At 53.2% G+C, this 24,189-nt stretch overlaps 8 protein-coding genes and 1 pseudogene across 10 annotated transcripts; 3 read left to right on the top strand and 6 right to left on the bottom strand.

Annotated features, from left to right (window-relative positions):
• Nucleotides 1-177: 177 nt before the first annotated feature.
• CAOG_01700 (methionine adenosyltransferase) lies at nt 178-2,735 on the bottom strand. The gene is made up of 2 exons (XM_004364511.2): nt 2,610-2,735; nt 178-1,405 (listed from the first exon to the last, which is right to left on the bottom strand). The coding sequence occupies exons 1-2, from the start codon at nt 2,662-2,664 to the stop codon at nt 306-308; spliced, it is 1,155 nt and encodes a 384-aa protein (XP_004364568.1). The 5' UTR covers nt 2,665-2,735; the 3' UTR covers nt 178-305.
• Nucleotides 2,736-2,822: 87 nt separating this feature from the next.
• CAOG_01699 (hypothetical protein) lies at nt 2,823-6,458 on the bottom strand (annotated as a pseudogene). The gene has a single exon.
• A 1,085-nt stretch (nt 6,459-7,543) lies between these two features.
• On the bottom strand, nt 7,544-11,368 carry CAOG_01698 (zinc finger protein). Its single transcript, XM_004364509.2, has 3 exons — nt 11,296-11,368; nt 10,780-11,113; nt 7,544-10,639 (listed from the first exon to the last, which is right to left on the bottom strand). Exons 2-3 carry the CDS (start codon nt 10,981-10,983, stop codon nt 7,601-7,603), a joined length of 3,243 nt encoding a protein of 1,080 aa, XP_004364566.2. The 5' UTR covers nt 10,984-11,113; nt 11,296-11,368; the 3' UTR covers nt 7,544-7,600.
• A 410-nt stretch (nt 11,369-11,778) lies between these two features.
• On the bottom strand, nt 11,779-12,945 carry CAOG_01697 (hypothetical protein). The gene is made up of 3 exons (XM_004364508.2): nt 12,869-12,945; nt 12,632-12,734; nt 11,779-12,505 (listed from the first exon to the last, which is right to left on the bottom strand). The coding sequence occupies exons 1-3, from the start codon at nt 12,920-12,922 to the stop codon at nt 11,928-11,930; spliced, it is 735 nt and encodes a 244-aa protein (XP_004364565.1). The 5' UTR covers nt 12,923-12,945; the 3' UTR covers nt 11,779-11,927.
• Nucleotides 12,946-13,100: 155 nt separating this feature from the next.
• Nucleotides 13,101-15,930, top strand: CAOG_08540. 2 transcript variants are annotated; one of them, XM_011271819.1, is made up of 8 exons: nt 13,101-13,307; nt 14,093-14,123; nt 14,265-14,322; nt 14,421-14,604; nt 14,691-14,818; nt 14,916-15,136; nt 15,208-15,311; nt 15,407-15,930. In XM_011271819.1, exons 1-8 carry the CDS (start codon nt 13,124-13,126, stop codon nt 15,580-15,582), a joined length of 1,086 nt encoding a protein of 361 aa, XP_011270121.1. In that variant the 5' UTR covers nt 13,101-13,123; the 3' UTR covers nt 15,583-15,930. The 2 variants fall into 2 exon arrangements, with proteins under 2 accessions (XP_011270121.1, XP_011270122.1); XM_011271820.1 differs by lacking the exons at nt 13,101-13,307; nt 14,093-14,123 and having other exon boundaries at nt 14,208-14,322.
• On the top strand, nt 15,926-18,545 carry CAOG_08539 (hypothetical protein). Its single transcript, XM_011271818.1, has 8 exons — nt 15,926-16,011; nt 16,567-16,730; nt 16,842-16,926; nt 17,063-17,300; nt 17,422-17,720; nt 17,833-17,940; nt 18,035-18,169; nt 18,255-18,545. Exons 1-8 carry the CDS (start codon nt 15,955-15,957, stop codon nt 18,474-18,476), a joined length of 1,308 nt encoding a protein of 435 aa, XP_011270120.1. The 5' UTR covers nt 15,926-15,954; the 3' UTR covers nt 18,477-18,545.
• Nucleotides 18,546-19,262: 717 nt separating this feature from the next.
• On the top strand, nt 19,263-20,554 carry CAOG_01694 (hypothetical protein; the record flags this gene model as incomplete). The annotated part of the gene is made up of 5 exons (XM_004364505.1): nt 19,263-19,441; nt 19,671-19,765; nt 19,870-20,252; nt 20,298-20,338; nt 20,446-20,554. The coding sequence occupies 5 exons, from the start codon at nt 19,263-19,265 to the stop codon at nt 20,552-20,554; spliced, it is 807 nt and encodes a 268-aa protein (XP_004364562.1).
• Nucleotides 20,555-20,921: 367 nt separating this feature from the next.
• Nucleotides 20,922-22,730, bottom strand: CAOG_01693 (protein arginine N-methyltransferase 1). Its single transcript, XM_004364504.2, has 3 exons — nt 22,626-22,730; nt 21,411-22,205; nt 20,922-21,300 (listed from the first exon to the last, which is right to left on the bottom strand). The coding sequence occupies exons 1-3, from the start codon at nt 22,698-22,700 to the stop codon at nt 21,076-21,078; spliced, it is 1,095 nt and encodes a 364-aa protein (XP_004364561.2). The 5' UTR covers nt 22,701-22,730; the 3' UTR covers nt 20,922-21,075.
• A 9-nt stretch (nt 22,731-22,739) lies between these two features.
• On the bottom strand, nt 22,740-24,158 carry CAOG_01692 (hypothetical protein; the record flags this gene model as incomplete). The annotated part of the gene is made up of 1 exon (XM_004364503.2): nt 22,740-24,158. One exon carries the CDS (start codon nt 24,156-24,158, stop codon nt 23,295-23,297), a length of 864 nt encoding a protein of 287 aa, XP_004364560.1. The 3' UTR covers nt 22,740-23,294.
• Nucleotides 24,159-24,189: the final 31 nt, after the last annotated feature.

Here is a 24,189-nt window from a genome sequence, read left to right as displayed (position 1 = left end):
TGATGCATGACTAAAATAGCGCAAAAGAATGACATGCAATAAATCACTGGGATATGGTGCAACAACACAAAGGAGCGCGCACATCCCGATTCGTTCACCATTTCTCCTCATTCTCTTTTTGATTGTGGCATGGCCCAAGAACACTTTCGTTTCGATTCTTTGTTTTAAAAAAAATGAAGGTCGTTTAATCGAGGCGCAAAAGAATAACATCAAAAGGGGGGTGTTGCTCGTTCAAGCCCATCAACGGAAGAGATTAACTCGTCAACAAGACAGCAGAAAAGCGGCAGATAACAAAATAAGCTTTTTTAGAAATCAAGCTTCTTGGGTTGCTCCCAGGTGAACTCGGGGCGGCCAAAGTGGCCGTAGCAAGCAGTGTTCTGGTAGATGGGCTTCTTGAGGTCGAGGTCGCGGACGATAAAGCCGGGGCGGAGGTCAAAGTTCTTGTTAATAATCTCGACAAGCTCAGCGTGCGACTTTTTGCTGGTGCCGTAGGCATCAACAAAGACGGACAGGGGCTTGGCAACACCGATGGCGTAGGACACCTGGACGAGGAGGCGCTTGGCGAGGCCGGCGGCGACCATCGACTTGGCAATCCAGCGGGCAGCGTAGGCAGCCGAGCGATCGACCTTGGAGAAGTCCTTGCCAGAGAAGGCGCCACCACCGTGAGCGCCCCAGCCACCATAGCTGTCGACGATAATCTTGCGGCCAGTCAGACCAGCATCGCCTTGGGGACCGCCGATAACAAAGCGGCCAGAGGGCTGGAGGTGGTAGATGGTCTTGTCGTCGAGGTACTTGGCGGGGACGACGGACTTGATGACCTTCTCGTGGAGGTCGGCGCGGATGGTGTCGTTGGAGACATCCTCAGCGTGCTGGGTGGAGATGACAATGGTGTGGACGCGGAGGGGCTCGAGGGTGCCGTCGGCGTGCTTCTCGTACTCGACGGTGACCTGGGTCTTGGTGTCGGGGCGGAGGTAGGGCATCTGGCTGTTGCGGCGGCACTCGGAGAGGCGGGCGTTGAGCTTGTGGGCGAGCGAGAGGGTGAGGGGCATGAACTCGGGGGTCTCGTCGGTGGCATAGCCAAACATGATGCCCTGGTCGCCAGCGCCAATGTCCTCGAGGGCGCGGTTGATGTGGACACCCTGGGCAATGTCGGGGCTCTGCTGCTCGACGGCGACGAGCACGTTGCAGGTCTTGTAGTCAAAGCCCTTGTCGCTGCTGTCGTAGCCAATCTTCTCAATGACGCCGCGGATGATCTTCTGGTAGTCGAGGACAGCCTTCGAGGTGATCTCGCCAAAGGCCATGATCATGCCAGTCTTGGAGGCGGTCTCGCAGCCGACCTTCGAGTCGGGGTCCTGAGCGAGGCAGGCGTCGAGGATGGCGTCCGAGACCTGGTCGCAGATCTTGTCTGTCGAGTCAAAGGGTTTGGGTCACCAAGAAAAAGAAAAAAGTGAGACCATTGCATTTCTTGACTAGAGTCATTGTTGAGCGGACTTCAGAGTGAATGGGAAACGAGAACGCGTGGCAACACGTGTGCGTTTTCAGTTTTGAAAGACGAAGGATTGAAGAAGAGCAAAATTCACAAAACGATCCTCAATCTCAATGGTCATTGAGCAGTGAAAGTTGACTATCGTACAGTGATGGCAGAGGAAGAAGAAGAGGAACAAAGAGAGGGGAAACAGAGTGATTGCATGTGATGGAAACAAAAGCAAAAAAAAAAAAAAAAAAAAAAAAAAAGCAAAAAAAAAAGGAAAAAGAAAAAGCCGTCATTGTCAGCCATTCAAAATGCATCCTTTTTTTTTTTTTTTTTTTTTTTTTGCTTGCCGCTCTTTTTTTGCCGTCTCTGTTCAGACTGAGAGGCCTCTTTTTGCTATTTCTGAGGAGGGCGACTCAGTGCAGAGATCGAGAGAGAAGAGGGGAGAGAGAAGCAGCATCCACATTGGATGTGATGTCATGCCATCATCAAAAAAAGAAAAAAAAAATCAAAAACGGCTTCAATCACAGTGTGGAAAAAAGAAAAAAAAAAGAAAAAAAAATGCAAAGTCACGAATCCTCACGCGTTTTTCCGATTTTTATGATTTTGTCCGTTTTTCACTGTTGCGGATGTCGAAAGTGGAGCCACGAACGAACATTCAAAGTGCAGACGAAGATGACAGCAGGCGTCGAGTGGGGGAGGAATGGACAAATTCGCAAAAAAAAAGAGCCGAAAAGGAGCGGCAAAAGGCGAAGGGAAAAAAAAAAAAGAAAACAAAAAGATCTCAAAATCAGGTTTGTTCGCATAGCACAGAGCACCGAAGCCAGCTCAAGCAGCAGGATGGTGGTGCTTGAGTGTGGAAGCGCACGAGTGCGTCAGAGTGTGGCAAACGAACAAAGCGTCCTGAAAGCGAGACAAACGAACAAGAGAGGGACGAAAAAGGCGTGACTTTTGAAAAAAAAAAAAGAAAAAAAAAAAGGACAAAGTTCTCCCTCCACGTGGATGAAGAAAGCAGGTCGAAGGATGAGGCGAAACAGCAGCAGTGGATGCAAGTCTCAGAGAGAGAGAAAGAGAAAAAGAGCACAGTGTCGGAGGAGGAGGATGGCGCGAGAGAAAGAGCGGTGTGGGGTTGGCGTACCGGGGTGACCCTCGCCGACAGACTCGGAAGTGAAGAGGAAACGTTCAGTTGCCATTGTGTGTGTGTGGTGTTTTCAAAGCAAGATGAAGACTGATCATGCATGGAATGGAACAAGACGGATTTAGAAGCAGCATAGCATGACTCGATTGTTTTTGCAGTTGGCAAAACATGTAATAAGTATCGATCGCAAAGTCAGAATACTGTAGAATTTCAAGATTGCAGTTCAACTTCAGAGCACAGTACGCTGTATTCAACGCTGTATTCACCAAGAAAAGCAAGCAAACAATCAAACAAACAAACAATCAAACAAAACAATCACACCCTCGAAAACCACACCAACAAAACAGAATCAGCCTCATTCGTGAATGTGCTTGGGCTGATGCGATGTGTAGACAATCAAAATGGGATGAACCTGAGGCGCCGTCCCGACCTCGGGGAAGCATCGGTGATACATGCAGGCCTGCAGTCGGAGGGGAATACTGTGGAACTTGTAGCGACAGTAAATGGTGCCTTTTTGGTCAACGACGAGACGAAAGTACGACGAGGTCGAGCCCGAAAACTTGAAGGCCGCGTTGTGCAGATTGTCCATGCCGCGCATTCTCATTGCGGCAAGCTTTGTCAATCCATGCGCGAGCGAAGTATTCATCGACCACTTGTGCTCGGCCAAAAACCGCCTCAAGCGTATGTTGTTGGGATCAAAAGCGGGCGTTGTGTCATCCCGCACAACGCTCGCCAAGCAAATGACCTTATCGCCATCGTTTCGGTGGAAGGTGGGCTGGGATTGGGCAGTGCGAGGCCGAGCCGATCCAGAGAGCGGCAGAATTTCGCAGACTTGGATCAAGTCCTCACGGGCAAGCCCACTGTCAGCGTATGCGTCGTTCAGTGACTGGACGGATACCTCAAGGTCGAGGGGAAGGCGGTCAGGGACTTTGGGGCCAACACGGCGAAGGGACTGGCTCCTTCCGGCCTTTGCAAACGCGGCAGAATCGTCTCCTTCCTCCTCGTCGTCCTCGTTCTCGGGTCCATCCTCAGGCGCTTCTTCGTCTGCCAGGAAGGGTGCTTCGACGGAGGAGCCTTGCCTGTTGATGGCAAAGTCTTGGTTGCGCGTGTTGCCGTTGAACATGGACGTGGGTAGGGAAGACGCTCGTCGAGGATTCACATTGGTCAGCGCCGACAAAAGCGCGGGTGTCGACGCGGGCACACGTGTTCGGGCGACGTTGGCTCGGGGGCTACGACGAGACGAGCCTCCAGCACTGACTTCGTCTCCCTCCTCACTTCTCAAGCTGCTGGCAAACGGGTCCATGTGCACGGGTGCGGCGGGCGGTGGTACGGTCAACCGGGGTCGGGCGTATGGATTGACGGTTTCCCGCTCTTTCGTGGGACGTCGACGGCTGACGGCGGTGACACGGCCGTTTGCTCCAGGCGCTGGCGCCTGGCTTGCCGCGGCTCCTCCTCCACGCGGCATGGCGGCATTCTGCAGCAGCAATCGCGCGCTGTTGGTGACGGCGGCTTTTCGCGACACCACGGAGGACGTTCTGGGGCGCGCAGGCGCACGAGATGACTGCTGCTTGGCGTCCGACTCGCCTTCGTCTTCATCCCCAAGAGGCGGGAAGGGATGGACACTGTCGGCGTCCAGAGTGGGTGTTGGGGTCAGCACGTCGCTCGGTCGAGATGGGCGGTCCATGGCCGCAGTGGGTGCCACAGGCCTGTTGCTGTTGCTGTTGTTGTTGTTGGTATTGTTCGAGGGCCGTGGGCCTGCAGACATGGGGAAGAGTGGCATCATGCCAGGTCCAAACATGCCATACGGGTACATGCCGCCGAAAGGTGACATGCCGAACGGCATCATGAAGGGGGAAGGCGAACCGCTGTCGCGGTCATTGTTGGCGGCACTCCACGCGTCACGCATGGCGTCGGCTGACACTGCCAGTGGATGTTTGCCCGCAGCCAGCGCGGCTTTCATGTCGTCAGCTGAAGGCGGACTCTTGATCCCGTCGCCCGACGAGGATGTGGCTGCAGCAGTTGCCGCTACGAGTTGCTGTTGGAGCAAGTGTTGCTGGATCAGTTGGATCTGAAGCTGTTGTTGCAGCTGCAGCTGGTGCTGGAATTGCTGTTGCTGTTGCTGCAGTTGCTGTTGCTGCAGTTGCTGAGATTGCTGTTGTTGATGTGATTGCGAATCCATGTCACCGCCACGGGACGGAGGAGCTTGCATCAAGAACGCCGGATGCAGCATCGGGGGGAAAAATCCCAAACCTCCGGACGCCAAGCCATCCAGAGACGACGACGCGGAAAGGAGGTCTGCGCTGTTCATTCCGCGGGTGGCGGCAACGTTCGAAGCTAAAGCGCTTGGGCCGGTCGTAGCAGCCGCAGCCCCAGTCCCAGTATTGTTGTTGCCATTAGCAGCAGCAGCAGGCTTTTCTAGAGAGAGCGAGAGATCCGGCAGCGAAGACGAGTCAGCGGCGGCGGCAGCGGCAACGACGGCGACACTGCCATCGCCACCAACCTTGGTCGGAGTCGCGTTGCCGGCCATCTGTGAAGGGATCATTCCAGGGGGAAAGCCAAACGGGGGCATCATTGGCCGCATATACAAGCCCGGTGTTGCCGGGAAGGGTTGCGGCGAGTGGTAGTACGGGAGGGGCGAAAAGAAACCTGGCATGTTTGGCATGAATGCTGGAAAGCCCTGCGGGAGTGATGGAGCGCTGCTCCGTGCCGAAGACGGCAGCGATGCGATTGTGGCATTGGTCGAGTCGATTGCTGAAGGCGGCGTTGGGGTCATTAGACCGACATCTGGCACAGCGGTGGCAGCAGCAGCAGCATTGACAATGGATGCATTCGGCGGAGGGATTGATTGTGGAGCCAATAAGGAAGCGTTCTCAGTCGCAATATCAGCACCAGTGCTAGCGTTCGACTTGGGCGTGTTGGAGGCAGCAGCAGCAACAGCAGCAGCCGGGACAGCGGCAGCGGCAGCGAGCGACGCCTGATGAAGCGCTTCCGCTTCCGGGGTCTGTGTCAGTTCCGTAGGAAGGAATGGCATGAACGCAGCAGCAACAACGGCCTCTGTTGAAGACGCCACTGCTGCCGCTGCTGGATCTGGTGGTGGTGGCGGCTGGTGTGCGGGATCCGGCGTGGAGAGGAGGACTGGCGGCGGATGTTGAAGCTGCTGGTCGGTGACCATTGCCAGCACCGCTCCACCCGCTGCAACTGAAGAAGAAGCAGCATCAAAAGCACACGCTGAAGCGGCCGCGTCCGACTCTGCGTGCGTTGCGCTGTTCAGTGCGAGCTGATCGCGTTGATGGAGAGCTTGCAAGTCGTCAGCGGCAGTCTCCTGCTGCTGCTGTTGCGTCTGTCCTTGCATCAATTGCTGTTGTTGTTGCTGCTGCAGTGCTGAGAGTGCGCCTGGCAGCAGTGGCCGCGCAGTGAGTGGCAGCGCTTGCTCTTCGTGCTGTCGTTCAAGCTGCTCTTCTTCTTCTTGCTCGTGACGCTGCTGCTGCTGCTGCTGCTGATCGAGTGAAGCACGAGCATCCATCTGCTGCAGCTGTTCATGTTGCTGTTGCTCATGCTGGGTGTGGTTGAGGAACACTGCCTCAGAGGATGCTGCTGATGATGATGATGCGTGAGCGCCTGTTGTTGCTGCTGCGTCGTCGTTGTTGTTGGCTTCAGCAGACCTGCCAAACGCTGCTGCAACTGCTGCTGCTGCGTGGACAAGCACAGCGTCGTTCAAATCGCTCGACGCATGCATCCAACTCATCACTATTCAACAACCACGACAATCGTCAGGCGCGGGTCTGCACGATGTGGGGGCAAGCGAGGGACAAAACTGGACCAAAGAAGAAGAAGAAGAAGAAGAAGAAGAAGAAGAAGAAGAAGACGTCAAAAAAAAAAAAAAAAAGAAAAAAAAAAAGAAAAAAAGAAGTTGCGTTTGTGTGCAGCCAGAAGCAGAGAGCGAACCTTTGTGCACAGACGCGGGCAAAAAAGAAACGAACGGGAGGAAGACAGGGAGGGAGGGGAGGGAGCGAGAGAGCGAGAGAGGAAGAGGGAGAAGATGCAAAAAAAAGAAAACGCAGAGATTATAATAATGAAAAAAAAAAGAAAAAAAAAAAAGAGGAAACAGACTGAAAAAAAAAAAACTGAAAAAAAACAGGTCAAACAGCAGAGAAAAAAAAAATGACTAAAAATAAAAATTCAAGTATAAAAACCTGACCGGCGATCGGTGAAATCAGTATGACTTCAAAACTTTAAAACGAAACAAAAATACATCCAACTTTTTTTTTTTTTTTTTGGCGGGAATTTTTGATTTAGATGTGGTCTTGGCACGCTTCTTGTTTCATAGAGTTGGGGGTAGAAAGGTGACCTCGCCGCGGATGGCGGAAGAGAAGACGAACGAACGAGACGATGACTGCGAATTGCAACAGATGGGAGTCGATGCATTGTTGATGGGTGGCGGGGAGGGGGATTGAAAGGTGAAACAGTGGCGCGTTGTTCTTGTTTGAAAGTTTCTTCGTCGTTCAACGCCAGCTGGCCGGCAAGTGCAACAAAAAGATGCTACAACGCATGTTACTTGCTTGGGGTTGGATGTGAATGTGTGTGTCGAGTTTGAGTGTTTTGAAGAGGACATTTCAATGTTCAAGTGGCAAGCGGACTTCGGGTCGATCGACAACGCTCGACTCGCTAGTCTGCCCGATGGCAGTCCACACTCACGCACCGCTGACCTTATGATTGCTGTGATGTCTTCCGAGATGATTGGGCATGGAGACGCTCCGTCAACAGTAAATTCGCATTCTGCGAGTGGCGGAGCAAGTTTCGTCGGAATCTACAGGCAGTTCGCCGAGCTGGCCAGCTGGTGAGCGTGGCCAGATGGTGCGTTCTGCTGAGAATAGTGTGGCGTACTGCGATGCTACAATCCTATCCTTTTGCTGTCATTGTACACCTTGTTTCATGCAAATTGTATTCCCTTAAAAAAAAAAAAAACCAACACCAAAAAACTACTGACAACTTCAATCCTCATCGGTGGCATCATCATCCTTGAATGTGCTCACACGTTTGACAACGGGCTTCGGGGTCGTGTCGGTCGCGTCATCAGATGCGGCGCGCTTTGACGAGCGGCGGGGAGTCAACTGAGGAGGAGCCTCCGTCGCTTTCGACGATGCGGTCGATGACGTCTTTCGAGCAGGAGAAGCAGCGGAAGCAACAGGGTCACTATCAACACGCACACGCTTGGACTGTGCTGGGGTGCTGGCGGCTTTGGCTGCGACTGGCTTCTGCTGTTGCTGCTCTCGCTCCAGCTCGTCCAGTTCATCGTCCGTGTCCATCTCGTACGGACGCTTCACGGGTCGGCGCGTGGACGGCGAGGGGGAGTCGGCATCCGTCAAGTCCTCATCGGTTTGGTCTGCATCCTCCTCCTGTTCAGGCTGCACGGCAATTGTTGCAGTTCGCGCCAACGCAGCAGCAGCAGGCTTGGTGTCCGACTTCACCTTGGGTGTTGCTGGAGCGGCGGCACCATCGGATTCGGACGCCAACACTGAGGCATCCGACGAAACGACGCGTCGAGGGCGAAAAGGGGTTGTCTTTGGAGGAGCGGCAGGTTCCTCGTCGTCTTCCTCGTTGGTCATGTCAGCTTTGGGAGCGTTGGCAGCAGCCTTGGCAGCAGCAGGAGCAGCAGCAGGAGCAGCAGCAGCAGCAGCGGCACCTTGACCATCGGCGGCTTTGGCCTCTTTTGCCGACGACGTATGAACGCGGTATTCAACGTTGGCGCCGCCGTGCGACTTGAGCACCTTGACGACGTCGTCCCACACTGTGCCTGCCGAGGCCATCTTGACCATGTGAATGTGGGGAATCGAGTCAGCGTCCGTCGCCGACTTGGTCACAAACTTGGCCAGCTCTTGGACGCACTTGCGCAACTTGCCGAGTTCCAGCACCGGGGCGCCAGTCTTGTCGCGCTGCTGCGAGTCCAGACACAGCAGGCTCGCAAAAACCACCTTGGCGCCCGGGGCAGATTCCACTTCAACCAGCTGCACATCGCCCAGATTGCAGTTCTTGCGGGACTTTTTGAATTTGACCATTTCGCTCGCCACCTTCGGCCATTTGGCCGAAATCTTGCCAAAAAGACCGCGGCTGCCCCACTTGCCAGAGTCGTCCACGCAGTGCGCAATCACCACCATCGACCGACCACCATGCGAGGGGTTGAGCAAATCACCCGAGACTTCCTTGACGGAGGCGGAGGAAGCATTGGGCTTGGCGGTAGAGCTCTCGTCGTCGTCGTCTTCGTCATCCTGGTCATCTTGGTCAACCACCTTGGCAACATTGCGAGATTTAGCGGCAGATGACGACGACGACGACGACGATGATGCTGAAGCAGCCGTCGCAGCAGAAGTAATCGCTGGCGATGGCTTTTTCGTCGAGCTCTTCGGAGCCGCAGCATCCGTTGCCGGGGCCGCAGCCGACGACGACGACGATGCCGACGACGATGACTCATCACTGGCCTTGCTCACAGGAACTCCGCGCATGTCAAGGAACTTTTCAAGCTCTTTGGCAGACGCGCTCTTGGTTTTGGCAATCTTGGCAAAGGCGGCACTCGTCTCCTGGTCTTCCTCGCCAATGTGCTTGGCGCCTTTGACCATGTCGAGAAACTCTTCCAGATTGGTGGCCGTTTTCCAGTTCTTGTCGTCACGCTCGCGCTCGAGGATGGGGAAGCGGATCGAGTACCCGCCCGCAGTGTGGTGCGACGACTTTGAAAACTCGGCACCACCAATCTCCCAGACGGGCGCAGCCTTCGGGTCGCGCACCACAATGTCCGGCGTGTGCATGCGGTGGCACTCGAGCCAGTCGGGCACACGGTCGTGGTCGCGCTGGATCTTGACCATGTCAATCTCGTCCTGCAGCTCTGCCAAGCGCGCGTCCGAGAAGCCGTTCGCAACCTTGGCCACGGTGCGCCAGGTGCGCGTAGCAGCATCGTACGTGGCCATGAGGAAGGTGCTGATGATGCCACCCTTCTTGCCAGTGCCATAGTAGCCGCCCACGCAGACCAAGTCGACCGTGTCGGCAAGATTCTCCAGGTACATTTTCTTAATTTTAATCCAATGGCGCGCGCCTGGATGGTAGGGGCCACCGATGTCCTTGACCATCAGACCTTCCAGGCCTTGCTTGATGATCTTGTTCATCATGACGCCAAGGTCTTCCTCCTCGCGAATGACCTGGAGCTCGGAGAGCAGCACGCGATTCTTCACCGGGGTCACGTTCTGCTCCAGCAGCATGCGGCGCTCGGCCATGGACTTGTGCAGCTGCGACTTGCCGTTCAGGTAGAGAATGTCAAAAATGACGACGCAGACCGAGGCATCCTGGAAGCCCTTCTGCTTGTGAACACCGAGCGTGCCGAACGGCAGGGGCGCACCCGTCTTGTTGTCCACCATCAGGATTTCAGAGTCGAGAATGATCGAGTGGGCCGAGGTGGCAAGCGGCACGGACTGGCGCACGGGTCCCACCTTGCTCTCGGCCACCGACTTGAGGGAGCGCGAGTAAAAGGTGAACTTGGGGCCATCCTTGTGGATTTGGATGCGTTCGCCGTCGTACTTGATTTCGACGAGGGCGCCGTTCGGGCAGCGGGTGATGGCGTCCTTGATGGACGCCGCAGGCCGTGCAAGCATGGGCTTGATGGGCGCGTTGAGCTCGAAAAAGTCCAACTTGCCACCAGCAGCCGTCTTTTTGGCGGCACCGGCGTTTTTGGCACCAGCGTTTTTGGAGCGTGGCTTGTCGTCGTCGTCGTCCTCCTCTTCCTCATCATCGTCATCACCGCCCTGGTCGTTGCCGTCGTCGTTCGCTGGAGCAGCAGCAGCAGCAGCACTGGTGTTGCCATCATCATCATCTTCTCCGTCGTCGTCGCCGCCGCCACCGTTGATGTTGAGAATCTTCTTGACGATAAAGGCGAGATTGTTGTTGACTTTGAACTGGTCGTACGCTTGGCGATGGAAGCCATCCAGCACGATCTTTGGACCAGCGTTGACTTGTCGCAGGTCGTGATCGATCAGCATGATAATGTACTGCTCAGAAAACAAACAGAGCAAAGTCAGAGCACACACACACACACACAAAAAAAAAAAAAAAAAAGCAAAACCAACCAGAACGAATCATCCATCCGCAAAGCCAACAAGCCAACACTTCCCACAGACCTCTTACACACCTTCATGTCCCATTCGGTGGCTCGCTTCATGATCTTGGTAAAGATTTTGGCCTGGTCGTTCTCTTGCCGAACCGCAGTGAACTGATCCAGGAACTGATCGACCTCCCGCAGCGTAAATGTGCTGCGCTTCTTGGGCTCGCCGTACGATGCGTAAAACTTGCGCACCGTCTCCGAGACATCGCCTTGCTCCAGATCCTGGACCATGTCCTCCAAGTCGCATGCGAGGACTGGGCAGATGACCTTGACGAGCGACTTTTCGCGCAGATTGTACACGCGCTTGTCCGACCTCGCGAGCAGGAACTTGAGCACGAGATACGTGTCTCCTCCGAAGGATCTACGCAGGGGTACGTTTTTGAGGGAATTTTGGTGGTTAGTCATGGTGCGAGCGGAGAGGCTGAGAAGAGATTGGATTTCTGTGTGTGCGACGTACGACTGACACTGAGCCACCCCCACCACCGTCTCTCCCCCTCCCAATGCAATGGGGGGTCGGAGAAGAAAAAAGGAAAAGGAGCTTACTTGAGGTGGCGCGCAATGATCTGCGACTTGCCCGTGTGGCTGCTCTCGGCGATCAGCTTGCGACAGAGCTGCTGAAAGTCGTAGAACAAGCCCGAGCCATCGGCCGGAGCAGCAGCGCCACCAGCAGCCGACGCGGGTGTTGCTGATGTCTTTGTTGACGCCATTGTCGATCCGTGTGTGGTGGGTTTGGTTTTGACTTGTTGTTGTTGGAATGGAGCGAGTTTGTGGACGGATTGAAGACTGGAGGGAAAAAAAAATGAAACTATTTAAATGAAAAAAAAAAAAAAAAAGGCGGGAAAAGCTGGCATTGACTGCAAATCATGCAACTCATGCACAACATGCGACGAGATCGACCCGCAGCCCGAGCGCTGATCACAGGCGGAGAACAGCGACATGTCGAAGAATAGAAACAGACCCCTTTTTGACACCGAATTCTGAAGAATTCTGGTCGCAGAAAGCAGCTGAAAATTGGATGTTTCGATTTTCTGTTTTTCGTTCGTTTGTTTGTTTGTTTGTTCAAGAAATGTACATTGTCACGATTGCATAGCAAAAACTGGCCGCTCAAAGCACACATGATTGAGACACAAAGAGCGACAGTGTCAGCCGAAACCTTCCCCCGCCACCGTTTTTCCTTACTGCGAAAGCAGATTGGCAACAAACGGAATGATAAAGGTGTGCGACAGCCGGAACCACAAGAGCGCATACCCAACACCAACACCAACGCCTGCAAGCACTTGTGCGGTCGTGTGATAGCGCAAGCGAACTCGCGACCAAGCAATGGCGGACGAAAGACCGAGAACAAGCGCTTGAGTGGCGTAGACGCGCTCAAATCCGCGATGCTCGATTGGCATGGCGGTGCGGGCTGCCGTCATGACGGACTTGTGCACATCCGCAGCAATGCCTTGAGCGGACGACGAGTGCGAAGCAGCAGCGGTCGCGGCTGGGGCCGAATGCGCGGCGCGATCGCTCAGCAGGGTGGAGACTTCATGCACGACGCGCTGGATTGGCATGACCACTGTCGCTGCTCGGACACCAGCAAAGTGCAACGCCACGGGCTGCGGATACGGACCCATGCGCAGTCCAGCGGTCAGCGCGAGATGTGTGCCAAAGAAGGCGATCGTCATGGCGTGCGAGCTTGGCATTCCGTAATCGTGCGCCTTGGGCGAGACGTGCGGTCTGGATTGCTTGAAGTAGTTTTTGAGGAATCGGCCTGTGTGCATAAACCCAACAAACGACAACGGCAAAAGTGTGGGGTGTTCAAGTCAGAGCTCCTACTGCAGCATGCAGAATGTACGTAACCTTGGATCGAAAATCGCTCGCTGAATCCTGTGCTTACCAAGGATTGCGCAGGACAGCGCGCCGGCGACAAAGACGCCCGTTTCGACATCTCTGCGATAGACGAGCGTGGCGGCAGTGACGCCGGTGACCCAGACCTGGGACTGGATTGAAATTTGGAGCAGAAAACGATTGAACCAGTCGTCAGCATCAGCGATACTCCTAGCCCGCGCGGAAAGCCAAACCACACACACAACCAACGAGCGGGGTCATGAACGCCAAGAGTGATGACTCTTACATGAGAGAAGAGATCGAGCGCGAGTGACTCGGCCGTCGCGCCGAACGAATCCATCAAAGACAAGTTGAATGACGAAAGTGACTGACCTCTTGACAAAATGTACAAAGTCCAACAACCCCTCCGGTACTTGCCATGTTAACACATTCAGTATTGCGTATGCTCATAGTGGATCTTCTATGGTTGTGATTTCCAAATTGTAACACCAATCGCCAGTTTTTTTTTTTCCAGTTTTTTTTTTTTCAAAATCGTGTGTGCATGTCTGAGTTGATCGTTGACTTTAATCTGGACGGCTCGCCATTCGCGGCAGAATGGGGACTGTACGGCGTCACTATCGTGAACTTTCTGGTCAATCTGGCTGCAGCATGCTACCTGGTTTACTGGCGCAAGTGGCCGCCCATCCGCGCAAAGCAGCTCGATTTCCTGCTGCTCTCAGCCGCCAGTGCGTTTTTTTGTCGTTTTGCCTCCCCCCCTCCCATACTATGCACCACGCTGTTGTCCAAGTCGAGTGACGCTTGCATGGATGGATGCATGGCTGTGATGCGCACTCGCCGAAGTGGGGGCCACACAATGGGCTTGTCGCTCATTTGTGAGAGTTGGGACATCCGTCGGTGAAAGCCAATTTATACGTTAAATTTGTGCCATTCCCAATTGCTTATTTGGTTTGCGTCGAGCAGGGAGACCCGCTTCAACCCGCTCTTGGACCCCCGGGGGAAAGGGGGGCAGGGTGTTGGCCGCGTTAGTGAGCCGCTTTGCTCGAGTGAGGCTGCGATGGGGGGATGGGTGGGGAGCGACGCTGAGCGGGGCGGTGACTGTGCGTGTCTGTCGGCTGGTCGGCCGGAAATGAAAATGCCGTCTTTGTTTATTGGGTTCGACATGATTTTCAAAAACGGCTTTTGATTTTATTTTGCTTTTATTTACTTGTTCAATGCAGTTTCAGTGGACTGCGTATCTAACACGATGACTGTGTGTCTAGAGTGCGAAGGGGGACAGACGAGGCGGATTTGTACACGCTACGCACGCTCGTCTTTGTCTTCATGCGCGTGCGGCGCATCGGAGATGACACATTCGGAATCGACGACCCAATTTTTGTTTAACCAATTCCAGCCACACGCCTGACAACGAAACCACACCACACCACACCAACGTCTCTATTCGATGCTCACCTCCCCCGTGCTGTATCTGTTCATTTGGCTTGATTGCTTTTGATTTCCCTTGTTGTTACAGCTGGCTGGATTTGGCTGATCGGCGCGTACAGGTAAAAACTCACCAAGAGAGACAAATTTGTGGAACCACGTTTGGATGTTATTCGCAAGCCACGTTGCTTGAACTCTTGACATGACTCATTTGATTGATTTTTTCCGTGCAATGCGAACATCACATCACTTTACTCAATAAGCGCAACGCGAGCTGTTCCACAAGTCGGGGCCATGCTGTTGTGTAACTTTTGGCAATTCGTAAGTCCATCAGAATTTGTTCGTACCCCTTTCCCCCGCCCTCGCCTTGACCTCATCCGATGTTGTTCGTTCGTCTTGCTGCTTTGGACTGGGCGCAGTGGATTCAATTCGCCTTCGGAGCACTGCTATGGCTTGGCTGCATCATTCTCCGAATGTATCGGCTCTACGCCATCTTGATTGTCACCAACATGCGCATGAACATCAAGAACCCTCGCCTGTGGATGTATGCCAGACTGGCGGCCCTGTGCGCTCCCTACTTTATTTTCGCCACCATTGCGACAGGTACGCACACGCTTGCCGAGTTTGACGCTGCTGATCAAAACATTACGCATTCTGAAACGTTTTTTTTTTTTTTTTTTTTTTGGCAGCGCTCAACGCAACGCCAGTCGTGTCCCAACCCACCTCAGCGGGCGTCAATGTCGAAATGTGCTTGATGGACTCGTGGGCGCTGTACATGCTTGTCGCGCTTTGCTTTGTCTATTTGGTCCCTCCTGTGGTAAAGCTCGACGGAAGATGAAATTTGGCTCGTTTGTTGCTTTCTCTCGTCTTGCCTTCTCATTGGGTCCTTTTGCTGTTTTGCTGGGTTCTCTCAGGTCTTGATGTACAAGCTGCGCAACATTCGCAAGTTTTTGAACGAATTCCGCGAGACGAAATTCGCCTTCTGGTGCATTGTGACGGGAACCATCGTCTACGGATTTGTCACGGTCATGAGTTGGCACAACAAAGTCTGGGGACGCGTTCTTTGCGTCGCCATCATCCTGGTCATGCTGAATCTATCGTACTGGCTCATCATTGGCCCGACGATCGTTGGTCGGTAAGGCAATGTTCACCGGGCTGCTACTTTTGCAAAAACACAGGATGACTCGATTGGATGATTTTGCGCAGATACTTTGACCCTGATGCCACGCTCGCCAAGTTTAATGCCGAGAAGGACTACCATCCGAGTTCCAGTAGCAGCAAGCAGAATAGTGCGAGCGGCAAAAAGCATCGTAAGATTGATCCCCGATTTGTTTGTTTCTCCATTTTGTGTTGCTCGTTTAAGGAAGGTTTGTTTTTCTCTCATCGCTCGATTCGTGCATTGCAGACTCGTCATCCAAGAAACCAATCTCACATCGATCGGACAGCTCTTCGAGGCAGCCATCCGAGGGAATAACGAGCGGAACAGACGGTACCGAGTTTGAAGTCCGGCTCTCCCAGCACGAGTTTTCCGTTGTTCTCCCGCAAGAAGGCACCTTTGAGGAGTCGAATGAAGAAGCATAAACTATGCGATAGTTTATTCTCTTTAGGCAACGTGTCTGTGTTTGCCGATTCGTCTTAGATTTTCTAGATTCTGTTTTTTTTTTGTTGGTCTAACGCTTTTTCGTTTCGGTTTCTCATCTATTAACCCATCTTATATCGTAACCGTTGTTGTCATTGTTGTGTTTCGTGTTTGCATCGTCCTCATTTTCCGTTTCGCAATTCACTAATCTGAGCTTTTGTGCTGCTCGTTTTGTGTGTTATTTCGTATGCTTGAAGTACTCTTGATTCTCTCAACGCGAACCGTCTACGTTTTGCGTTTGTTTACGAAAGGACTAGTTTTCTCAGATTTCAAATCCAAATCCAGTCTCCTTTTTTTCCCACCTCACTTCCAGAATGTCTTCTGGCGGGCAGAACGCCGTTCGGCAGCGTCATTCGCAGGGCAAAAAGCCGGTCAGTGCTCCAGCCACTCTACCCAACTTCACTTCCAAACATCTCTAATGTCGATACGCACAACATACACTCATCCTCCTCCATCAAAAGTCGGAGATCAACCTCAAAAAAAGTCGAACAAAGTCGAACAAACTCGATTTTTTTTATTTTGAAAAGCTTGACCTGCGTTTGTGAACTGCGCTGCAGCTTGCTAACGGCTGCGTTTTGTGGGGGTTTGTCTGGCAAGAATCTCCTCTCTCTTCCAGTGCATTGACGTTTTCTTCGAGTCGACCCCACCAGCGTTCAGAGTGTCTGGTTGGTTCTTTGGCGCTCTTTTTTTTATTTTATTTTATTTTATTTTTTTCATTTTTTTTTGTATGGAACTCCATTGCAAAAGCGCCTTTTTTAATATTTTCTTTTATTTTATTTTTTATTTTTTAAGTTTCTATTCAGCGCTCGTTTTGCGTCGCTTTTTCGCTCACTTTTGCATCGACCACAAACATTGAACTGGCTTGTTTTTGTACTCATCTGTACCTTGTCTGCTGTGTTTGGTGGGTCGGGCGTCTGCGTTGCCAGGGTCAGGACGGCAATGGCCATTCCACCACGTCATCCCCGAACGGTGGCAACCATTCCACCGCCGCCGCACAGAGCACAGGTTCTGCTGGTGCTGGTGCTGGTGCTCCTGCTGGTGCAGAGGGCGCAGTGGCCGAGGCGCAACCCCAGAGCCGCTGGATCAACTGGTGAGCATTTAGATCTCGCCAACGTCAATCTCACTCATTGAGACTGTGGTTCATTCATCATGCCTGTTGTCGTATTGCACTTGCTTGACACCACAAAACAATAACAAACAGGGCCATTCGTGGCATCTTTACTTGGATTATGATCTTTGCATTCTGCGGCATCGTCCAACTCGGCCACTTTGCTCTGACCGTTCTTGTACGTTACGTTGTCGTTGAATTGGTTTTGTTGCGCCGCATTTGATGCAAGCCAACGGTACTTTATCGTCCTAACCTGTCATTGACCTTGTCTTCTGTTTGATCTTTCTACGTTGACGGTCGGGGCACCAACTCAGGTCATGATCATCCAAATACTCTCGTTCAAGGAAATTGTTGCCATCAACTACGTGCCCTACAAGGAAAAGAAGCTCCCATGGTTCCGAGTGCTCAACTGGTTCTTCCTCTTTGCCACCAACTACTACTTGTACGGCGGAACGCTCTTCAAGCAGTACTACGAGGTTGTTGACGCGTCGCCCATCCTGCACTCGATGGCTCGCCACCACGAGCTGATTTCATTCTCCCTGTACATGCTCGGTACGTGCCATCCATGCCGCCCTCATCATTGATGTTGCCATGAAACAGGCTGGGCGCTCGGCTGCCAGAGCGAAAAGCAAAACCTCATCTCACTCGCATGTCCTTTGTCGCGCTTTCCTAGGCTTTGTCTCGTTCGTCGCCACGTTGAAGAAGGGCCACTACAAGTTCCAGTTTGGCCAGTTTGGCTTTACCCACATCATTCTTGTTCTGATTGTGACCCAGTCCAACCTGGTCATGCTCAACATTTTCGAGGGTCTTGTTTGGCTCATTCTGCCCGCCTCGCTGGTTGTCTGCAACGATGTGATGGCCTACATGTTTGGCTTCTTCTTTGGCCGCACCCGTCTGACCCAGCTGTCCCCCAAGAAGACCTGGGAGGGCTTTATCGGCGCGCTCTTCTCCACCTACATTTTCGGTTTTGTGGTACAGCCCTCGGGAGAGATTTGGAAAAGTGCATCCTTCACATGTGCATCGTTCTCACCCTGCTCACCATGATTTCTGCGCCTTTTTTTCTTTGATTCTATGTTGCTTGCAGCTTTCGTACTACCTCGCTCAGTACGACTTTTTCACGTGCCCCTTCACCGGCCCATGCGAACAGCGCCCGTACTTTACGCTGCAAAACTACACTATTCCCCTTGACTTGGTGAGGACTTTTTGAAACTGGCCATCATGTCGTGGACGAGAGCTGTTTTTTTTTTTTTTTCGCGCACTTACTTTGGCTTCCCGCTCTTTCACAGGTTGGCCTGACTCCTTTCACGGTTGCCGTCTACCCCGTCCAACTGCACTCGCTTTCCATGTCAACCTTTGCTTCCATCGTCGCTCCCTTCGGCGGCTTCTTTGCCAGTGGCTTTAAGCGCGCGTTCAAGATTAAGGTGCGTTTTGCACTTTTGGATTTCATTTTTTTTGTGTTTTTTTTGTGTTGCACCCAAACTCACCTTCTCCCCTCCCTCTCACCAGGACTTTGCCGACCTCATTCCTGGCCACGGTGGCATCACTGACCGCTTTGACTGCCAGTTCCTCATGGCCACCTTTGCGTACGTGTACCTTTCCAGCTTTGTGCACATTCACCCGCAAGACCCTGCTCGCATTCTGTCCAGCATTGCGGCTCTCGACATTGCAACGCAAGTCGACTTGTTCAACACGCTGAAGCAGCGACTGGCAGCTGCGCGAGCCATCTAAACCGCGCGTGTGTGTGTGTGTGCACTTTTTCTGTTTTACCATTTCTAAACCATTGAACACACACACACACACACACATTGCAGCATTTACGTCAGAAATTCGGTTCAACATTACTTTCCAAAAACTGTCACTTCGTCATTCTTTATTCTTCCTGTCGCAGAAATGACAGTCAACTTCGACGACGACCTTCAAGCTGCCGACAAGGCGGATCTGCAGGATGTGCTGGCGTTGCGCGCAGCGATGGCACTTTCGCTCGCCGACCCACAGTCACAGCCACAGCCACAGCCACAGCCACAGCAAGCGAAAGTGTCCGCTGCAGCACCACCGCGCGAGGTCGAGGCGCAGATTCAAAGTCAAGCGGCTCAGACTGATGACGCAGTAGTCGTGAATAATACCGCTACAGCTACAGCTGATGCAAGTTCTATTCCAACAGCTCCTACTACTGCTGCTACCACTGCGGATACTGCGACCACCACCACTGCTGCTACTATCGAGGCTACTCCCGCTGCTGGCATTGAGCACGCTCAAGCACCGCCCGCACTCAGTCCGAGCACCTCAACTGGTGGAGGATTGTCAACTGCGCCACCGCTGGGACCGTCCGTCTCATCTGCCTCGACGTCAAACGCAGCTTCGGCGCGCGTCGATGACGTCTATGTCGTCAAGCGAGTTCCGTTCCGCGGGAGAGAGCAAGTCGGCGTCGTCACTCAGAATCGCAATGGACCGTGTCCGTTGCTGGCGATTTGCAACGTGCTGCTCCTCGCCGGCCGCATTCACATCCACCCGGACATGCGTGTCGTGACGTACGAGTACCTGTGCACGCTCCTCGGTGACGAGATTATGCGATCCACGTCGAAACGGGTGCTCAATCCCGACGCCCGTTTGGATTTGGAACGCAACGTTGCGGACTGCATTGCCGTGTTCCCACGCCTGCAGACGGGCCTGGATGTCAATGTTCGCTTTACAGGGTCAGTTGTCGCACATTCTGAAAGCGCTCGTTTTGGGTTGCTGTTGTGGTTGTTGTTGTTGTGGTTGTTTCACCTTACGCCATGAATCCATCGTGTTCTGCTTATCACTTTCTCAGAATCGCCGACTTTGAATTCACGCAAGAGTGCCTTGTGTTTGATCTGCTCGGAATTCCGCTGTACCACGGTTGGATTGTCGACCCGAGCGACACTGTTGGATTGTCGACCCGAGCGACACTGTCACCAAGGCCGCCGTCTCGAACAAGACGTACAATCAGCTCATCGTCGATAATCCCACGCCCGAGCAAACTGCATCGATGCACCGCGGTATGGCCAGGCTGATTTTGTCTTTGGTTGTGCTCGCGCTGGTCGTTGCCAGCTTTTTTTTTTTTCCGTTTCATTGACTCACGCTCCACTCTCTCTCTTTGTAGGTCTCGCCGTTGAAGCCTTTCTGAACGAATCCCCAACACAATTGACCGAGCACGGCGTCCGAGAGCTCAGCCGATTGATCAAGCCTGGTGAACTGGCCGTCTTTTTCCGAAACAACCACTTTGGCACCATTTTCAAGCGGGATCACTTGCTCGACGAGCCCCTCAACCAGCATTTGGTTGGCTCGCCAGACTTTGAGCCCGTGCTACTCTTGCTAACAGACCAGGGCTACGTGGACACTCCTGTTGCGTGGGAGACGCTGACTTCCGTCGCTGGCGATGGATCGCTTCTCAACGCACGCTTTGCCAATGCTGTCTCTGAGTCGCAAGCACAAGAAGAGCGGGATTTGGCTGCCGCCCTGGCTTTGTCGCAATCCGAGCAGAATGTGGCTGATGTTTCCCAGTCGTCGTTTTCGCCTTCTTCATTGCAGCATACGGCTTCTGAGGCACCTGCCGCCAACGCTGATGCCGAGTATGGTTTAGAAAGCTGTTTTTGTTTTTTTTTTTGATTATTTTGATGCGATTGGACTCATGCGGATGCTTACGTGTTGTTGTTTTTTGCTCTCTCTAATTTGTCAGCTTCCTGCTGGCCATGTCGCTGCAAAAGCAAGAGGACAACCTTGCAGCCCAAACTGCCGTTCACTTGAGAGCGTCAAGAAGTAACGACGTCGCGTTGGATGCAGAGTAAGCCGATCACTAACACATAAAATGGCCTGTTGCTGCTGTTGGTGTTCACTTTCTGTTTTCATTATTTTTGTTTAGCCATGCTTTTGCGCTCAGGTTGCAGCGGGAAGAAGAGCAAGCCCAGCTTGGTAGGATTGAACGACAAGCTGAGCGACAAGCTGATCGCCATGCTCCGGTTCAGCCTCAAAGGCCTCCACCTGCGCCAACGGCACAGCCGGCTCAGCCGAAAGCCAACGACAGTGGGTGTCGCCTTTCGTAGAGAGGTAGACAGTAGTCTTGGGTTGAGATACAGTATGTGATTGACAATAAAAGACAGACACGGCCACATTTTGCATTGACGCCGATTGTACTTTTGGTGATCAAGATATAGGGGGAAAGGTGCGGGAAACGGCGCGAGTTGCTTTTCACAATGAGAATGAACTCAGGCCAAGATCAGGACATTTAAACAGTTTGAATAGTTGGAAAAGAAACAAAAAAATTAATTCGCACTCGAAAAAAAAAAAAAGATCAAAGCACCAGCGTGATTTATCGCATGCGGTAGGGGATGGTCTCGTGCAGACTTGAGTGCTCGCCATCGAAATCAACACGGAGAGTAATGTCAATGTCGCGGGGATTCTTGGCGTTGCGCTTCATGCTGAGAGTGCCGTTAATGACTTCGCCGGCCTTGACGGTCAGGAAATCGTCCAGGTAGAAGACGGTCTGCTTCCAGTGAGTGTAAGGGGCATCGGGGCCAGTGGAAAAGCCGACGGTCTATCGAAGAGAAGCAAAAGAAGCAAATCAAACAAACAAACAAACAAAAAAAAAAACACGTTAGACCTCGCAGACTCAAAACCACTCACGATGCAAGCACAAAAACAAACCTTGTGCGTGGCGGTGAAAGCAATGTCGAAATAGCAAACTAGGGCATGGACGTAGTCGTCGCGGTTGACGGCAAGCTGGAAGGGCGCGGTAAAGTCGAGCGCCTCCTTGGTGACGGTGGCGCAGTCAATCTCTTGCACGGTGGCAGCCTCGCTGACAATTTGACGAGCATCGACGGTGTCGACAAGAGGCTCGTGCAGGGCAATGTTGCGGATTGAGCTCATGTTGAAGCCATAGACAGTGTTCCACCAGTTAATCTTCTCCTCCTTGTAGTCAGCGTCCTCGATGGCGACCATCTTGATCCAAGCACGATCGGGGTACAGGACACCGCCGGGAGCAAGCCACTTGTCGCGGGCAAACAGAACAGTGTCGAGCATGGACTCGTACAGGAGGGCGTAGCCCATCCACTCTGAGATGATGACATCGACCTTGTCGACGGGGAGGGTGACTTCCTCGACCTTGCCCTTGATCAGGGTGATTGTGTTTTCAAAGCCGTTGTCCTTGATGATGACCTTGGCCTGGTCGATAATGTTGGAGCAGTCAATGCCAATGACCTTCTTTGCGCCAGCGCGGGCAGCAAACATGCACAGAATGCCCGTGCCGCAGCCAACGTCGAGGACGGTCTTGCCCTTGAAGACGTGCTTGTTGCGCTCGATGGCGTGCTTGTATGCGTTCGTGCGAACAGAGTCCTTGAGCATCTCCTCGTGGATGCCAAAGTGGGCGTACGAGTCAAAGTAGTAGTCGGCCGAGGTCAGCTCGGACGTTGCGGCGGGAGCCGTCGACGACGTAGATGTGTCCTGCACGACCAAGCATCCGAATGCAGAAAACAAGAAGTGAGCATCATCATCGTGTGTTTGAGTGAGTGAGTGAGTGAGTGAGTGAGTGAAGTCCCACATGGTTCACATTGAAAGAGCACACTTTGCATTGTCAACCACACGCCGAGTCATCCCACACTCTGCATTGCATGTTGCTTGTTGTCCTTGTTGCTTTGCTGGTTGACTTTGTGCGTCAAGTGAGTGAGGGTGAAGGTGAAGGGAGATGGGGAGGAGAGCGTGAGTGTGAGAGATGAATGCCCCATGTGTGGCAGTAGTAACGTGTGTGCCGCTCTCAGTCTGTGTCTCGTCCTTTTGCACTCAATGAAGAGCATGCATTTGAGGAAGAGCAAGTCGCATCGATGTCAAGGGGATGGGACGAGGGGATGAGAATGAGGCTTTTACCATAGATGACATTTTGTATGAAGATGGAGTGGGTGTGGGGTCTTTGTGTAGAGAACAGAAAGAGAGACTGATCATTCGAGTCTCAGTCGCAGAGAGACAGAGAGAAGGTTTGGATTTGATCAGAGATGGGACAAAAGTACACATGGTAAACATGGTGAACTTGGCAGATTTCATTGGTGATACAGCAACGTCAAACAACAAAGAGCAAAAAGTAAAAGAAAAGGTAGTTAGGGTCAACCAGATACATCACGAAAAAGAACAGAGCAGAACAGTCCCACAACAAAAAGGGGGGGGAGGGAAGGCAGAGACGAAGAAAACGAAACAATAAACGAAAAAAAAAAAAAAGTGTTCAAATAAAAGTCGACCGCTACAGCTACCGCTTTTTACAAACAACAAAAAGCGAATAGAAGAGTAGCAGTCAAAAGAAATTCAGCGCAGTAGAGTGCTTGGCACACGGCTGTGATGCAGGCTTGGTTGTTTGTTTTGAATCAATGTAAAGAAACGGAAAAAAAAAGAGGAAAAAAAGGGAAAACAAGAAGCCATTGCACAGAAGTCGCCGGTAGCGCGCCGAAGGAAAACAAATAGGGGGAGCGCCAGATCACTATTGTGATCTAGAGAAGGAGCAGTGTTAGGGAGGACGGAACAAGGACGGAACAAAAAAAAAAGTTGTTACGAGGATGCTTCAACAGCAACTGCAGCATCGCCTGGCGCTGCATCCTCGGCTTCGGCAGCGGTCACGCCATCTGCATCCGCGGCCTGGAGAGCAAACACGGCAGCGCGAATCTCCTCAATGTCCTCGTAGTGGCGCTTGGAGGCGGAGGCGACGTCGGGGGAGGTGGGCACTTCAAAGTCCTCCTGCGTCATGGTGTCCTCAATCGTGGGGCGGTTGAGCAGTTCGGCGGGAAGAGACTTTGGCGGCGGGTGGTTTGGTGGGAGCGGCGGGCCAGGGGCCGGAAGGCGTTCGAACGGGAGATTGGGGCCAGTGCTGGCGGAGCGCGCGCGATTGTAGCCGCGACGCGAGTCCATGACAGACATTGTGCGCTCGCGGGAGAAGGCGGAAGGGGTGGTGGAGGAGGCCGTCTTGTCCGAGTTGTGTCGGGCAACGCTGGCAGTGGATGGGGCCATCACCGACATTGGACGCTCGCGCGACATGCCCGCTCGACTGATTGTTTTTGTGCCGTTGCCCATTGGCGCAGACATGGGAGGGAGTGGTGGGGCTCCGGATCCGGATGGGCTGCTGGGCGTGCCAGGAGTGCCGGGAGTGCCGGGAGTGCCGGGCGTGCCTGGGGGAAGCAAACCGGGAGGCGGGAACATGGCGAGCATGGCGAGAACGTGCGGAGGAATCGTCTTGAGGTCGTCCTGCCCACCTGTTAGCTGCGGCACGCTGGCGAGCAGCTTGGCCAGCACCTCTGGGGCATGATTGGCAGGGCGGCATCCCTTGTGGCGGCACGGGCATGCCTGCAGGTGGCGCCAAGCCGGCACCAGGCTGCTGCTGGAATGCGGCAAGTGCTGGCAAGCTTGTGCAGGGAGCATAGGCGGCGGGAGAAGTGGCCGGGCATGGCGG

This window comes from Capsaspora owczarzaki (assembly GCF_000151315.2).
Source record: "Capsaspora owczarzaki ATCC 30864 unplaced genomic scaffold supercont2.2, whole genome shotgun sequence".
Lineage (NCBI taxonomy): Eukaryota > Filasterea > Ministeriida > Capsasporidae > Capsaspora > Capsaspora owczarzaki.
The sequence above is the reverse complement of the archived record's forward strand: the minus strand, read 5'-3'. Positions and strand labels throughout refer to the sequence as shown.